At 41.8% G+C, this 17,783-nt stretch overlaps 1 protein-coding gene across 1 annotated transcript in view; it reads right to left on the bottom strand.

The window, feature by feature from the left end:
• Window positions 1-17,783, bottom strand: part of LOC308091660 (uncharacterized protein) — a 71,215-nt gene that overhangs the window by 42,950 nt on the left and 10,482 nt on the right. The window contains exons 3-18 of the mRNA XM_080437321.1: window positions 16,638-16,905; window positions 15,246-15,360; window positions 14,932-15,022; window positions 14,737-14,843; window positions 10,623-10,833; window positions 9,491-9,616; window positions 9,159-9,276; window positions 8,928-9,066; window positions 7,755-7,859; window positions 7,594-7,663; window positions 6,746-6,883; window positions 5,780-5,944; window positions 5,535-5,629; window positions 4,047-4,173; window positions 2,574-2,829; window positions 275-324 (exon numbers count right to left, since the gene is read on the bottom strand). Coding sequence (XP_080293447.1) covers window positions 275-324; window positions 2,574-2,829; window positions 4,047-4,173; window positions 5,535-5,629; window positions 5,780-5,944; window positions 6,746-6,883; window positions 7,594-7,663; window positions 7,755-7,859; window positions 8,928-9,066; window positions 9,159-9,276; window positions 9,491-9,616; window positions 10,623-10,833; window positions 14,737-14,843; window positions 14,932-15,022; window positions 15,246-15,360; window positions 16,638-16,905 — 2,181 coding nt within the window. The remainder of the gene's footprint in view (window positions 1-274; window positions 325-2,573; window positions 2,830-4,046; window positions 4,174-5,534; window positions 5,630-5,779; window positions 5,945-6,745; window positions 6,884-7,593; window positions 7,664-7,754; window positions 7,860-8,927; window positions 9,067-9,158; window positions 9,277-9,490; window positions 9,617-10,622; window positions 10,834-14,736; window positions 14,844-14,931; window positions 15,023-15,245; window positions 15,361-16,637; window positions 16,906-17,783) is intronic.

Raw genomic sequence — 17,783 nt, 5'->3', positions numbered from 1 at the left:
AACGAGCCGTCGCCGGGGGCGACAACATTTTTGCCTAAACCTAACCTTAATCCTAATAAAATAGTTTGCCACACGTACTATACGACACATTATCAGTGCAATGAGAAGGATTCGATCTCGATGTTAATGTTTAATGCTTTGATGCTTTGATGCTAATGTTTAACGTTGACGCCACGGTGCCATCTGGTATTGCAGGGGCTTTGGGAGTTATTTTAAAGCGGTCCGTGAAGGGAGCATCGCCAATTGTTACTGAGATCAGGTGGGAAATACTCACTCAGATGTTTTGGCTTTCCAGCGCAGATTATCTTTCCCTGTTTGCAGACACTAGAGTGCAGAGACAGAAGGGAGAGAGGCAATGAAAGAAAAGACACACATTAATTTTTCTCCATATTTCTTTCTACTGAGAACAAAGAATTGAAGCACAACTAAAGAACTAAACTAGTTTGACTGCTTATTGTTGAGCTTCATTTTGTATAGTTAACAGCCTTGAGGTTTCCCTTTTGGTTCAATTCTAGGACCGGTCCTCTTCACACACATCAATGATATTGTCTGGCTTTTAAATACCATAATAATGTAAATCTGTATGCATATTACGCAATTTTATACTGTTCTGTTGACTCCATAGAACTGGCGGTTGACAATTTGTAAATCTATTTTAACTACATTTTCAAGCTGCGATCAGGGGTGGACTGGCCATTTGGCGTACCGGGCAAATGCCCGGTGGGCCGCGGGCCAGTGGGCCGCTGGGCCACCCAAAAAAAAAAAAAAAAAAAAAAATATATATATATATATATTTTTTTAATCAAATATTTTTGCTCCCGTTTTAGGATTATTACGGTCATTTCAGGGTCGTGTGGCCCAATTATTAGTTACGTTAATGTTTGGGCTGGGATGCTTTCCAGCAGGGGCCTCAGTGCGGCTGCAGAGTTCATGTGCAGGGCTGGGCTGAAACAGTGAAACGCCCCCCCCCCCCCCCCCCCCCCCCCCCCGTTGACAAAACGGTCCGGGGGGCGGTGGGCCGGTCCGGACCAAAATGCCAGGGCTGAATTTTGGTCTCAGTCCGGCCCTGGCTGCGATACACTGTCTTCAAATCTAGTCCTAAATGTATTACAATGTACTTTAAATATCATGTCCTTGATGAACTTTAAATATCATGTCCTTGATGATATCGTCAAGTCATTTTAGAAATATGCTTAAAAATGTCCAGCCCCTCAATGTGTTCCCAAAAAAATAAATGTAGGTTGGAAATGAATTGAATGGATATCAACATTGAAACAGTGTCAATTTTGCTGCCGAAAGATATTCGTCGACTACCTTTTTTCACTGACAAAAACGAAATAAAAACGAAGCTATGGTGATTAAAATTAAGACTAAATATATAGACAATTTCGTCAGTAGAAATAAAAGACAAAAAAATAAAAGTCATTTTATGTTTGGTCGCGCTGCGACACGTTGAGCTTGTAGATCTGCTATTTTCAGCATGCAACAAAGTGTAAAATCAGCCATTACGACGCCATCAAGGCACCACCAAAATCACATTTTGTTGACAAAATCAACTGTAGATTCAGTAGACTAAAATCTTATGATGTTTATTCGACTAAAACTAGACTAAAACTTTTCATATGACTAAAACTAAATAAAATTCTACTCAAAAGACTAATGACTGAAACTAAATAAAATGAAGACTGCATTGGGCTGGGCCGCTGGTGTTGCGGTCCAGGTACCTAGGCTCAATGTAGCCTGGCAGCACGCCGCGGGTTCGACTCCCGATCCCGACGCACTTTGCTGCATGTCACTCCCCATCTCTCTCCCCATTTCCTGTCAGTCTATACTGTCCTTAGCCTGGTAACCCCCCCCCCCCTTCCGGAAATCTCATTTGCATTTCATTTCAGGAGTTGGGTCTGGCCTGCGAGCTTATCTGGGCGTTTCTGCGTCGTCCACAAAATGGACTCGCCTATCAGCGTCCTCGCTCATTGTTCTGTGATTGACAGCGAACGTTGGCCAATCAGGTGGAACCCGAGTGAACCCGAATGGAGCCGAGTGCAGCCGAGCGAAAACAAACGGCGACCATTAAAACTCTCTCCGCTGTTTTAAAACTTTAAAACGCTCTCAAACCTCTTTTTTGTGGCACGGAATTTACTTTTAAGATATTTTTCGGATAGCATTTAGTTGTTTAACTTCACATATGTGGTCAATTAATCATGACAGAGCCTACTTAAAAATACAAATTCAGAGAACCGGCAGGGGCGGGCAGTGATACTTTGTATCCATATAAAGCAACCTATTTTCGGCATGGCCCTTTCAAAAGTCCCCTTGTGTCACGTTGCTCTGTGGTGGTGATGGAACAAACTGCTGATTGGCTGAAGGGGTTGTCAGTGAACGGTACAACTCCCGCCCAGCTCCTGCCCACAGCAAAAATCAAATCAAATCAAAACAGGCCCTCATACCAGACTCACTACTGAAATCAGATACAAATGAGATTTCCGGAGGGAGGGGTTTACCAGGCTATACTGCCCTATCCATAAAGGCATAAAAAAACCCAAAATAAATCTTCACTGCGTTGAAATCCTCACCAGTGATTTCCGCGGAGCCTCAGGAAGTGGCCGGCGGCCACCACGTGTTCCCCCTCGTAGCAGGGGCAGAGCGAGGCCCCCACACACTGGCCCTTCTCGTTGAGGTGCGTCCCTTCGGCACAGCCACAGCCGTCCACCAGGGGGCTCTTGATCAGGCAGGTGGGGTCTGTCTGGCTGAGAGCCCGGCAGGAACGGCCACAGCTGCTGGTGGAGTAGCTGTAGACCATGCCGGCAGGGCAGTCCACAGAGTACCTATCTGTTCAAAACAAACATGCAGGGGATTAAAGTGCATACACAAGTGCATTAAAGTGTGGGTTAAAGGTGCTACATTAAAGCCACCATTTTACTAGGAGGGGTCCACGCGTGACTGCTTTTTTTTTTTTTTCTAGTTTGGATTTTTAACATCCAGGATTCTGATGGTCCCAAGAAAAAAAGTGGTCCAAAGTGTGCTTTTTCCAATGTTTTATTACCCCTATGAGACCTGGAACGCCGCCAACACTGTCTTTCAGAGACTGTGTACACATAGTGTTCTATAGATAGAGTACAGTGATCAATGTGTGTGGTCTATAGATGCAGTACAATGGTCTATATATGCAGTACAGTGGTTTATAGATGCAGCACATGCAGTGGTCTAGATGCAATACAGTGGTCTCATACAGCTATAGATACAGTAAAGTGGTCTCCTTTTTACAATAGGCGGAAATTACATATTTGTACTGCATGCAAAAAAACTGCATGGTTCTTGCCCAAAACTGCACGAGATTGGCATACATTTGGCATGTCTGTACAGGGGAGGCTTGTAGGTATCCATGTAACCCATTTCCATTCACTTATATCGAGGTGACAGCTCAAGGGACCATTTGGAAAATGGTGATGGCCGTTTTTCCCCAACACCAAAATGTTGTCTTAACTTTGAATCATTAGGTATTTAGCCCCCTTCCCGACAAGGTAGCAGGGCAAGGTTGGTCTCATTGGAAACCTGAGGTTGTCTCAAATGGTATCTCTATTTTTGGGGCTACTTCTAAATTTGAGCGTGCCACAGTCTCCGAAAGACAGTCTTGCCGGCGTTCCAGCCAACAATCCCGCAGGTCTCATAGGGGTAATAAAACATTGGAGAAAAAAAAACACTTTGGACCACTTGTTTTCTTGGGATCATCAAAATCCCTATATTAGAGGTCCTATGCCCTATATTAGAGGACCTATGCCCTATATTAGAGGACCTATGCCCTATATTAGAGGTCCTATGTATGGATGCCAAAAATCCAAACTAGAAAAAAAAAAGCAGTCGCGCGTGGACCCCTCCTAGGGCCTCTACTAAATGTATTCTCTGTCTTGAGAGTTCTCTCTTTCTACGCTTTAAAATATCCATAGCCTACGTACAACGTTTTAAAACATTTTGGCGAATGCTTTAAGTAGACCGGCAAAATCGGTGGAAGTTGTCCTTTTCTGTCTGAAACCCCTGTTTGGACTTACTGCACATAACGTCTCTCCATCCGTCTAATGCGATGCCTGCTGCGGCACAGGCGTGCACATAGGAGGAGACTACAGCACACATGCAGGCTTCACTCTTCTTACAGGCACAGGCGTCTGAGATGCAGTTCTGTGGAGAGGAACACACACACACACACACACACACACACACACACACACACACACACACACACACACACACACACACACACACACACACACACACACACACACACACACACACACACACACACACACACACACACACGCATTTGTTTGTCTTTTTTTTCTTTCTGTGTCTCTCTTCATATCCTGTCTTAATAGGCAATGGGAAACCGAGACTAGACTGAAGCCATCTTCAATTAAAGGAATAGTTTACAAAAAAAAAAATATTTTTTAATGTATTAGTCACCCCATGGAGACTTGAATTCATGGATATTTTTTAGTTTTTGTCTCATTCCTAAGACAATAATTTGATGACCAGCGGACCGGTAGGTAGCGGTTCCGGTAGGAGACACAAAAGAGACTTTTTGTGTCTCCTACTGGAACCGCTGCCGATCAAATTATTGTCTTAGGAATGAGAAAAAAATCCATGAATTCAAGTCTCCATGGGGTGACTAATCCATAGAGAAAAAGTCATTTTGGGGGTGAACTATCCCTTTAATGTCCTGTATCTTTGTGATGTTGGCGCTTTAAGAGACCAGAAGCACCCAATGGGGTGAGGAGATGAGGGGATAGGGGGCGGGGAGAGGCAACCCTGCCCACCTATAGGAGACCATTTGTGCGCCAATTTCGTACCTAGTGGCGAGGGGTGTAGTAGTTGCCTATCTGGGTAAATTAAGGGTAAATCAACAGCAGGTTCGAACCAGAAGCACATACAACACCTTCACATGTGTTTCCGGATTCAAATCTGCTGCTGAGCCAATCAAATGAAAGTATGGGAAACCTACCGTTGTGCACAGAGCCTGTTCACCTGTGTGTCCCTGTGAGCCCTGGTTTGAATCCTGTGCTAGAGCCCTGTTTCCCCCTGTTCCTTTGTCAGTTCATAAAGCAATATGTTACTGTGACTATACCCTTCAGGGTTACAGTTTTGCTGTACTCTGAGTAAAGGCTGCAATATAAACCAAACACGATTCTGTCTTTTGTAAAGCCCCGGGATTCAAAACCGGATCCCCTGCATTGGGCAGGGAGGCTAAAGCCAAACATCTTGACCGCTAGCCTAAGAGGGAACAGGGGGTTGGGCATGGGGAGGTATTAGGCTTTTTGGTCTTCAGGCAGAGGCTCTGGGCTTTTTTGGATGTTGGGCCTGTTTGCCCCTTTTATGCTTCTTCACTGTGTGTTTGTATGGCATTGTCCCTCATTCAGGTATTAAACTAAATGTACACAAACGTTCTCAGCCTCCGGTGGTCCTGCATGTAGGAAGGTCCTCTACTGTCCTGACTCAACACGTATCACTTACACAGTACATGATGATGATAACTTAAATCTTACATCAACATAGACTTCAGGGTTTATCGTAGAATGGCAATTTGCAAACTTCCCCGTCGGGTCTGACAGCATGATGCACCAATGCTTGGCATATTTCTCTGTTCAAACAAACAAACAAACAAACAAACAAACAAACAAACAAACAAACAAACAAACAAACAAGTGTTATATTTGAATAGATTAAATAGATAGAGTACATCGTCCAATGGTAATATTTGCACTTGGAACAAGGTCGTCATGTCATCTACCTTTTTCAACGTTTGCACTACAGGGGGTCCCGAACGAGATGGCCACGTCTTCGCAGCTGGACTTGGACCTCCATGAATTGCCGAACGCGACGGCCTGGCCCTCCGTCAGCCCACAGCTGGTCTTATAATCATCAGCCTCCACGTCGTTGTAATCTCCACAAAGGCCTTATGGGAGTACAACACAAATAATGAAATAATCAAACATTTCAACGCTTGTCAGAAAACCCCCTTTTTGGACTAATAATCATACGATCTGGTACCACCCACCCATAAAACAAACATGGGTAAATAGTCCTTCTACAGCACTGCCACCCAAGTGTGGAATTCCCTGACCCCTTCCCTTAAAAGATATGTAGATCACTGGCTTCCTTTAAAACAGCCCTGAAAATTCACCTTTCAGGAGGCCAAAGGAGTGGGGGGGGGGACGTGTTTTAATACATTGTGTGCCATAAACGGTCCGGACCGTTTTTGAGCCATTTTTTGTGGCCCCACGTGGGGCGCTCTAACGAAACTTTGGGATCATCCAAGGAGTCTCTGAGAAGGAGAGGCCGGGTGTGGGTGTGTCCAAAAATCCTTCCGGTCGGCCTTTCCAATATGTTAACTCCTTGACTAAAAGCTTAATATCTCTATTTCTTTTTAACGTGGTGGAAGTGAGACGTTTTCGATCGGCGATCACTCTGCAATGGAGGATCGCGTTAGAAATATTATTGTTCCAGGCGTTAGTCGGGACCCTCCGCCGTCTCGCACGCACGCTTTGTTTACATGCACTACGGCGTCGGGGCTTCTACACTACGAAACGTGTCAACGTAAGTGGATGGAAGATATGCAGGCACTGAACGTACAATATTTTAATAAACCTCTGGCACCCGATGTGTTAACTGTAGGCCTACTCATGATGTTTTTACATTTCTGTCTAATAAAATATTCAATCAATCAATCAAAGAGCTCTATTGAATGGATTCATACCGCGGAGGTTGCCTTTCAGTGACGTAGCAGCGGTGATGTAGATCTGCATGACGGGTGTTAGCTGTATGGTAACTTGTAGTCCGTAGGCGGTGTGTATGACCAGGTAGAACGATGATGGTCTGAAGATGGTTATGTCCTCTGTAAAAACAATAACCAACACATCTACTGTAAATACACACCAATACATCTACAATCACTTCATCTGCTTTAACCCAATAAGACCAGGAAAGCATCTGACATTTAAATGTTTAACCACTTTAAAGACTATTTTAAACTTTGGGCTATTCAAAAATAGCCGCTATACAAGCTCATATGAGCCTGTAGATCTGCACTTTAAAAAAAAAAAATCAAGATTGTTTTTGCAAATCTTTTAATCATTTATTTATTTTTAAAGCTAAAATGTTTAACTCAAATCTTTGCTTCTGGGGGATTCTACAAATGTCTTTTAAATCCTAACAGTTTTTTGAAAAATCGTATGTTGTTTCTATATCAATGGTTCTCAAACTTTTTCATGTCAAGGACCACCCAAAATTATATGTATTTGGCCAAGGACCCCCATCTCAAAATATTTTGTTTGTTCCAGGGACCCCCCAGAAGCAAAGATTTGAGTTAAAAATGTTTGCTCTAAAAATATGTATACATTCAAAGATTTGCACACATCAAATGTTCACGATTTCACGAAAATAGCAGATCTACAAGCTCATAGCGCAAAGTTTGAAATAATGGTTAAAGTGGTTACACAGATGCGTTCCGGGTTTTAATGAGTTAACGAGCAACTGCAAAGCAATCAAACCAAAAACAGAAGGTGACATTATTTTTGAAGAGAAGGTAAAGAAATGGATGCTCACTCAGTGACAGTGGAACTTGAGAACTCAGTTTGTTATAAAAGACGTTTCCAGAGTCTTCAACTCGAATTGTCTGCAAGTTGAACAACATTTATCACTCACTGTACTCATATGTAACCATTCACATAACTTATAAAAAGGAGATAACTGTTATGGGGTCTTACCGTTGATCCTGGTAATATGACAGTAACTGCTTCCAGACAGGTTTCAAATTGGGTTTTTCCACACCTGTACATGTCACCATGAACCGATAAAGTCCCGTTCAACTCCTGGAAACACAGTTAAGACATGGAAATGAAAATGCTAATGTTCTTAAACCACAAAACTGCATAAAACGAAGTTCATACACAAAGTTTTATCAGTTGATGCTTAGACAACTCGACATAAAATGTTAGCTAAGTTAGGAGAAGTCCATTACAGGTAGGTTTTGAGAGTGCAACATTGTAAAGGTGGATTAATTACCAAGTTATAGCTTACAGTATTTGCTCTGACTTGAAGGCTCTTGGGGTGCAAACAAAGATTTATTAACATCCACTCCCTTTTTCAGCACTGATGACGGTCTGAGAACCTCAGCATGTTTTGCCAATGTCAGTGTTGATTTCGTCGACTATAACTGGGACGAAAAATGTTGGTCGACCACGTTTTAACACTGACGAAAACTAAATAAAAACTAAGCTATGATGACTAAAACTAAGACTAAATATATTGACAATTTCGTCAACAAATAAAAACTAGACTAAAATGTTAGTGAGGGAAGGAAAGAGATCCAGTAGAACTAAAAGACAAGTTATTTATTGTTTGGTTGTGCTCTGAAAATGCGATCTGAAAATAGCAAATGTACAAGCTCACAACGCGTCGCGCTACGATGTGTTGTGAGCTTGTATATCGGCTATTTTCAGCATGCAACCAAGTGTAAAATCTGCCATTACGACGCCATCAAGGCACCGCTAAAATACATTTTAGTCGACTAAATCAACTGTAGATTTAGTCGACTATAATCTTATGATATTTATTCGCCTAAAACTAGACAAAAACTAAAACATTTCAGACGACTAAAATATGACTGAAACTAAATACAAATTTGCTGTCAAAATCAACGCTGGTCAATGTAGGAGCATTTTCTGTTGATTATGGACTGTAATGCTGGCCTCTCACATCTGGCTCTATGGCCAGCCTTGAGTCAAAAGGGAGCAAACTATTCTTCTTCAATGTCCTTGTACTAGAAATGAGCCTTTCTCTTAGTTATTGTTATTGTTGTCATGTGGTGTCTTTGTAAGAGCAATTAGTCTTATTTCCTGTTGTTGTCATGTGTCGTGCTGGTCATTTGAACTCCTCACCTTGGACAGAATGTAGGAGCAGTCCCCATGGAATGTGTACTGGTTGTCGTCGTAGGTGGTGATGTGAGAACCTCCAACCAGGGAACAGGTAGAAGGACAGTCCATGTCCACACACTGCCAGGCACCTTGCTGACAGGTACTGACAGCAACACAGTTCAATCAAAACCTCCCTTCACTCACACACATCATGACAGAATGCACATCATTTGGACAAAATCATGAAATGGTTACCATTTCCTGCACGACTTTGTGTAGGATTCCCCAGGCTGGTATGGCTTGCCACCGTGTAAGCAGGAGCACTTATCAACGGGGACGCACCCAGACTGCCTGATGTCATCGAAGACAGTTCCTTTGAGAGATTAGAAGAGGTTAGTCTGACATCATGAAGAGGTTAATGTGATGTCATGTTCATTTGACCACAGCTAGGTGTGATGTCATGTTCATTTGACCACAGCTAGGTGTGATGTCATGTTCATTTGACCACGGCTGGAGAGCCTAATTAAACCAATCAGATGGCTTGGTTGGAACTAGCCTGTATAATCGGAGTCATGTGATTTGTGTACCTTTTGGACAGAAGCATCCATCGGTGCAGTGATCGTCACAGAGCTGTGTTCTCTCATGGTTGCTGCAGGTGTCGGTACAGGGACTGGCACACTCCTGGTACTCCATGTTGAAAGGACATGTCTTGGCTATTTAACAAAACCAAAACGAAAGTTAACAATTTATTTGTTTAACCCATTGTGACCGGGAACGCATCTGTGTCACAGCCAATTTCTTTGGCTATTCAAAAATAGCAGATCTACAAGCCACGAGCGTGTAGATCAGCAATAAAAAAAATAAAAAAAAAATTGTGAAAATGTGTGCACGTCTTTGAATACTGTATATATATACATTTTTAACTCAAATCTTTGCTTCTGGGGGGTCCCTGGAACAAAATATTTTGAGATGGGGGGGTCTGCGGAAAAATGCATATTATTTTGGGGGGTCCTTGACATGAATAAAGTTTGAGAACAACTGATATTATAGCAACATACGTCGGGATTTAGTAGACATTTGTAGAATCCTCAGAAGCAAAGATTTGAGTAAAACAATTTCGCTTTAAAAAACATATTCAAAGATTTGCACAAACTTTCATTTAAAAAAAAATAAAAATAAATAATCAGATCTACAAGCTCGTAGCGCGGCACTCGGTGCCGCGCTACGAGCTTGTAGATCTGATATTTTTTAATAACCCAAGTATAAGATTTAAGTTAAAATCTAAAATGACAGATGCTTTTCCGGTCCTAAAGCTTTAGAGTAACTATTATACAACGTGCCTGTAGCACTTGACCTAGCCTTGACGACCATGCAGTCTAATACAAAGGTTAAAATGACATTTAGATAGCATGTTATTTTAGACAGATGCTGATCTATAGGATCACAGGTAAACCAAGAACTTCAGCTTCAGTCTAAATAGTATAATATGAAAATATACAAACTATCAGCATGCCAGGTCAACAAACAAACCTGGCATCTGTCTAAATGACATACTATCTAAATTATATTTTAACGTTTTGCATAAGACTACATTGTCTCTCTGTATCTCTGCGTTTGATGTAAGCGTTTACCTGTCAAGTTGCTCTGGATAAAGAGCGTCCGATTACATGCCTATAAAACCGTATACATTGTACGTTGTATAGTTGAAGCGGTTCGTACCACACAGTTGCTGCGTCTTCCAGCGTTGTGGCGTTCCCCCGGCGTGAGCACACTGGCGAGAGTACTCGGACATGGTGGGACACAGGCAGGTCCTGCTGCTGTTACACTGACACAGGTCCTGCTTACAGGCTGTGATGAACGCCTCGCTGTCCAGAAGGTCCTTACAGCTGAGGAAGGCTGGTCCCGACAGGAGATGTTCACACAGGTCTGCCTGCAGAGGTGGGAAAATTACAGTAAAAGCATCAATACTGCAATGTAGAAATACTCTGTTGCAAGTAAACGTCCGGAGTTCAACATTTTTTGGGTAACTTTTGGGTAAAAGTACAAAAGTATTGGCATCAAAATGTACTTAAAGTACCAAAAGTAATAATACCCATTATGCAGAAATGTCCCATTTCAAGTTTTCAAATGTATAAATACTAGAGGTCAGGGCGCCCTACGGGCGCCCTGCCCCCTAGCCCCCTAGCCAACAAAATCGTGGGATACAAATGAAAACATGGCGAACCCCTTTCAAAGAGCCGTTGTAAAGACTGGCTCATTTATGGCTCATGTGTCTATTATATATATAAAAAAAATATATAAAATATATTTAAATATGTATGTATTCATATGTCATAATAGTATGTATATTTGTATTGTAGATATAATGTATATGTTAAATATGTGTTATGTACTGTAATACAGCATATAACATTTTGATATAATAATGTATTATATGTAATAATATATAATAATATAATATATAACATCAGTAATATAATATTTATTATAGCATAAGTTATAATATACATAATAATACATATTATTGTAATGTCTAATATGATGATATCTAACAGTTTATTGAAATAATAATTGTAATATGTTAATTTATTTATATATAATAAAATATATGGAATATATATAAATAGTCATATAATAGCCATATTCATATGCATCTTATTTATATAGATCCACCGTCTTTCTCTTGTGTAATACTAAATAACATGTATATGTACAATATATATAAATATCCATTTAATATCCATATGTATATTATTTATATAGATCCACCGTCTCTCTCCCTCTCTCTCTGTTTGTGCTTGAGAACTGGGTGGTACACATGTGCACAAGGGGGGGGGGGGGGCAGAGTGCGTGTGAGGTGATGTGTGTGAAGTATGTTGGTGTAAATGTGTTGTGTAAATACATTCTGCAATGCGTGGTGATCAAACTGTACATGCAGGCAACGTCGAGTGTGAAACCGAGCAGCCAGACCCTATTGGAGAGTTAGCAACAACGGAGAAAAGCTGAGTCGGTGACATGTCCAAGGATTCGTCAGTGATGTCACATCATCGACGAATCCTTGGGGTCTTTCTGCCGTGCTACTTCCGTGTCGCATAGTAGTGACATCACTGTCGAGTCCTTGGTGTCTTGATCCTAGCCTTGCAACGTGTTTACCATCAGCGTCACACTACACGCTGTATTTTGATTTTTGCTGGCCAGCGCTAATGAAAGACTAAACTGGATTATCATTTGTGTGAACATTGAAGTGCAACTGGCGGAAGATGTAACTCAGGTGAAGTAATGCGTGACGTTGCAATTATGTAGTGATTTCCTAACATATAAATAGCAGGCACCAGCCAGTCAATGAGTGTTGGTGGGTAGCGCCTACATGATGGGGCGATGCGGGGGCCGACTTGGGACTGACCTGAGTGGAGCGGGGATGCGAAAGACGTGGAGCTGGTACTGGAGTAACGTGTTGATAACGGAGCAACTCCTACCGTAAGTACCCTACTTAATGCGCAGCAACATTCCAACAGGGGGGTGTGCGACGTGGAGTAGTGTTGCCACGTCCGGGTATTGTAAGCGTTGAAGTTATTAGAAGTGACGTTGGATTAGCAAGAGGTTAGCCTTTGTTAATAATATATAACATGTATAGAATATATTGAAAGGTCCATAGGCATAGGTATGTTATTTACATAGATCCAGCGTGTCTGTCCCCATCTGTGGTGTTTTTGGCATCAACCTGGTGGCTTGTTGCTGGCCTTTAGTCGTCCGGAGGAAAATTCACGGAGCGGATTGCGTATTACTCTTGCGCAACCTGGCAACGTCTTTGAGGCTCCTAAAAGGTCTCACCTTCCGGTGTGTCGGTAATGTGTGGGGAATTTTGTGTTGGACGGATTTAATTATGGTGTGAGGGGGCAAATGTGTGTTGAGCAATGAAAAGTGGACGAATAACTGCGAGAATGAATTGCGCACGTTGTGACTGGTGTTGTAGTGACATGTGAGATGTTATTGTCGTTATTTCGCCGAAACAAACGAAGTGGCTTCAGTCGCACCACCGGAAGAGAGACGATCTCTCAATTGTATATTAGATAATTTGAAAATATCAGATCTGCAAGCTCACATAGCGTTGCATTGCGACGCATTGTGAGCTTGTAGATCTGATATTTTCAAATGGCCGAAATGCATAAAGGGCTGAAGTGGGTAATGTATGGTTTGTAATGATAATAAAAATCTACAAAGTAACTAGTAACTAAAGTTTTCAAATAATTGTTGTAGAGTAAAAGTATAATATTTGCAGTAAAGTAAAAATACCTCAAAATAGTACTTATGTACAGTACTTGAGTACATGTACTTAGTTACTTTACACCACTGGTCAGTGGACAGCAGTGTTAATTTTGACAGAAAACTTTAATTTAGATTATAAATAGATACTTATAAATAGATATCACAATATTTTCAGTTGATTTAGTTTAGATTTAGTTGATTTAGTTGACTAACGGAAATAGTCGATCTACAAGCTCACAACGTGTCTGCGATGCACTGTGAGCTTATAGATCTGCTATTTTCGGAGGGCAACACCCACACACAACCAGGCATGAAATGACATGGTTGACTTGACATAGTTCTACTGGATCTCTTCTCCACTAGTCTTAGTTCTACTGGATCTCTTCTCCACTAGTCTTAGTTCTACTGGATCTCTTCTCCACTAGTCTTAGTTCTACTGGATCTCTTCTCCACTAGTCTTAGTCTTAGTTCTACTGGATCTCTTCTCCTCTAGTTTTAGTTCTACTGCATTTCGTCTCCACTAGTCTTAGTTCTACTGGATCTCTTCTCCACTAGTCTTAGTTCTACTGGATCTCTTCTCCACTAGTCTTAGTTCTACTGGATCTCTTCTCCACTAGTCTTAGTTCTACTGGATCTCTTCTCCACTAGTCTTAGTTCTACTCGATCTCTTCTCCACTAGTCTTAGTTCTACTGGATCTCTTATCCACTAGTCTTATCTCGACTGGATCTCTTCTCCACTAGTCTTAGCTCTACTGGATCTCTTCTCCACTAGTCTTAGTTCTACTGGATCTCTTCTCCACTAGTCTTAGTTCTACTGGATCTCTTCTCCTCTAGTTTTAGTTCTACTGGATCTCTTCTCCACTAGTCTTAGTTCTACTGGATCTCTTCTCCTCTAGTTTTAGTTCTACTGCATTTCGTCTCCACTAGTCTTAGCTCTACTGGATCTCTTCTCCTCTAGTTTTAGTTCTACTGCATTTCGTCTCCACTAGTCTTAGCTCTACTGGATCTCTTCTCCACTAGTCTTAGTTCTACTGGATCTCTTCTCCACTAGTCTTAGTTCTACTGGATTTCCTCTCCACTACTAGTCTCAGTTCTACTGGATCTCTTCTCCACTAGTCTTAGTTCTACTGGTTCTCCTCTCCACTAGTCTTAGTTCTACTGGATCGCCTCTCCACTAGTCTTAGTTCTACTGGATCGCCTCTCCACTAGTCCTTCCCTAACATTTTAGTCTAGTTTGTATTTGTTGATGAAATTGTCAGTATATCTCAGTGAAAAAATGTAGTCGACCAACATTTCTCGTCAAACACTGGTGGACCATTCACTGCTTCTAACGTTTTGTAGAGTGTTCTCTTTGAGGCGTCTTTCTGTGAGCTAAGTTACATCAACCATGGGTTCCTTTTTCATTGGGTTTTGGATAAATTAAAAGGGGCCTAATTTACAATATTATATTGTTATTCTGGACTCCACACAACAGGGGCAAAGACATAATCTGTGCATCCCTGCCTCTAAACCTGGCGGAGATGATAATTAGTTTTATTTGTTAAATAATTAAAGGGATTTACTGTACCTTATCACTACATGTTGTTTCAGCCTGAGGAGAGACCTGCTCACAGGACTCAGTCGGACCGTTTACTTTCCAACTCTCCCCGTAGTCGATAACATTCACAGTTTGTCCTGATGGGAAAGAAAAAGAACGTGATATTAACAACTAACAGTTTATTGTTCATACAGTGTTTCATGTATAGTTAACTTGAGTATTTACCTTCTTCAATGAACTCATCATAGATCTGAACTCCGTTGAAGTCGCCACACAGTCCACATGTCTGGTTCTTGAATTTGTCGTCCATTTCAACCTTTAAACCAAACATATTGTTTTGAATACAACACAGATTGAATACCTGACCCTTCTCCCCAGTTCATAACTTATCATAATGAAACAGTGTTGTTACAACGTAACGGCGCACCATGTGCCGTTACAACGTAACGGCGCACCATGTGCCGTTACAACGTAGCGGCACACAACGCACCATGTATCGTGTAACAACACAGTAACAACAGCATGATGGTAAAACGTACCCAGAGTGTGTCGTCTTCATTCCAGAAGACAACCAGACCCAGGTTAGCTCTGATCTTCACATAGGAGCCTATCCTCTCAATAGAAACACCATTTTCACTGAATGGTATGGTGACCCTGCAGGAGAAATGTACCATGTCCTCGTTGATAACATTGAATGATAATATCAACATAATATAATTCGGGACGTTCGATATTTACTTTTCTACCAATATCCGATATACCAACATTGTCCAACTCCTAATTTCCGATACCGATACCGACATATGTGGGCTTTTTCACCAATAGTCAACTAATTGTCAGGTAACAACATAACATATCTAATAAAATAAAATAGCTATAATACCAACATAATATCTAACACATCTAATATAATAGAGTGATATTGTTCAATAAAGTGACTCCCTGGACTCACTGGTGGTCATTTGAATGAGTCCCACTAATCTTAGATTAGATGTTGGCCTTATTTGACAGAGCAGAAGCATAATTGCTTTCATGCCTATAACATTAACGAGCGTCAACGAGCGTCAGCTGGACACAGACAAACACACCTGCCCTCTGCAGTGCTCTAATTTGAAAGTGACTGGAGTCTCATTTCTCTGCAAAATCCCTTGAATATGATGGAATATGATTAAGGATTACTGTGATTATGTCTTTTTCTTTTTCAAAAACTATACCGATATTTTCCGATACTAGACCATACTCGTTGGGGGATATGAGCATGGTCCGCTTATTTCACGGATGTGGCAACACCTGCGCTTGTTTCACGCACATGTTTTGGCAACCCGGGAGCCAGCGAACACAAAAACGCTAATAAACAGCAGACATTTGGGGAAAGCGAGAAACATGGTAATGGTCAATGGCTGTGTGCAAATGCAGATCAATTGCTCCAGCCACTGAGGAGAACCGGGCAGAAGAGATTTTGGGCACAGACAGACGCACAGACAGAGCTTTGTAGAATTAAGGTCGTGACAGACGGTAAGCAATCCACGCGCGCGTTACCGCTTGGATCAGCGGTGATCACGCTGCGATCATTGTTGTTTTTTTCCTCCTGCGCGGTGCGGGGGAAAACAAAAGCTCACCACAATCCAGCTCTTGCCGCCCCGCGCACGTGTGCACAAACGAGCACGCGCGCGAAAGTTTCACGGGGCCACGCCCGCTCGCCTCACCCCTCCTCAACTTCTCCGCGCGTCCCAAATAATCGCCCGCCTCTCATTGAAAATGAATTATATAGGCGCGTCGGCCGCTTGCCGTCTGAAACGACCCTTATAGGATGATTACATGTTTATGCTAATATCGGCCGATAATACATTATCTATAAACTATATCAGCCACAATAGTTTCTATATACACTGCATATTCCCCAACAGAACGTGGCATAACTATGAACTTACTGCTTGCTGTTTATGAGAGTTGACGCCTTGGACAACTGGACCACGGTCCCGTCCAGCTTCATAGAGACCGTCTGGATGCTGGGCAGGCCTGTGTTCCCCTGCTGCCGTTGGAGCTGAATGTTGAAGCTCTCGTAGGAGGCCTGACAGTGAGCGGTCAGGAGGTAGCTGCAGGTGAACGGCAGCTGGAAGAAGTCTCCGTCGAAGGTCTTGAAGTGGTAGTTCCCCCATGTGCTGCAGAACTGTCCGTTACTGGAGGGCCGCACGACCTCTGAGCGGAGAAGGAGACGTTAATTTAAACCCATTAAGACCCGGGAAAGCATCTGTGTCATTTTAGATCTGAACCACTTTTAACCATTATCTTATATACTTTGGGCTATTAAAAAAATAGCAGATATACAAGCTCATAGCGCGGCACCGAGTGCCGCGCTATGAGCTTGTAGATCAGCATTTTTTTTTTAAAATCACGATAATGTGTTTTAAAAAACATATTTTTTAAAGCAAACATTTGTAACTCAAATCTTTGCTTCTGGGGGATTCTACAAATGTCAAGGAACCCCCCCCCCCCCCCCCAAAAAATAGTTCAAATATATTCGGCCATGGACCCCACCCCCCCATCTCAAAATATGTTGTTCCAGGGACCCCCCCAGAAGCAAAGATTTGAGTTAAAACGATTGCTTTAAACAATATATATATATATATATATATTCAAAGATTTGCACCAATTTTCAAGATTTTTCAAAAATAGCAGATCTACAAGCTCGTAGCGCCTGCTATTTTTGAATAGCCAAATGACACAGATGCGTTCCCGGCTTTAATGGGTTAACCCATTAAGACCTGAAACGCATCTGTGTCATTTTAGATTTATTTGGCTATTCAAAAATAGTAGATATACAAGCTCGAGCTTATAGATCTGCTATTTATTTATTTTCATCGTGAAAATGTGTGCAAATCTTTGAATATAATATATTCAAAGATTATGTTTTAAAGCGAAGCATTTTTAACTCCGATCTGTGCTTCTGGGGTGGGGGGCGGGGTGCCTGGAACAACATATTTTGAGATGGGGGTCCGCGGTCAAACACATATCATTTTGGGGGTCCTTGACATGGAAAAGTTGGAGCACCACTGATATAGCAACATAAGTTTTTT

This window comes from Gymnoscopelus braueri (assembly GCF_963280865.1).
Source record: "Gymnoscopelus braueri genome assembly, chromosome: 9".
Classification (NCBI taxonomy): Eukaryota; Metazoa; Chordata; class Actinopteri; order Myctophiformes; family Myctophidae; genus Gymnoscopelus; species Gymnoscopelus braueri.
Note: the sequence above shows the minus strand (reverse complement) of the source record. Positions and strands in the feature narration are given on the sequence as shown.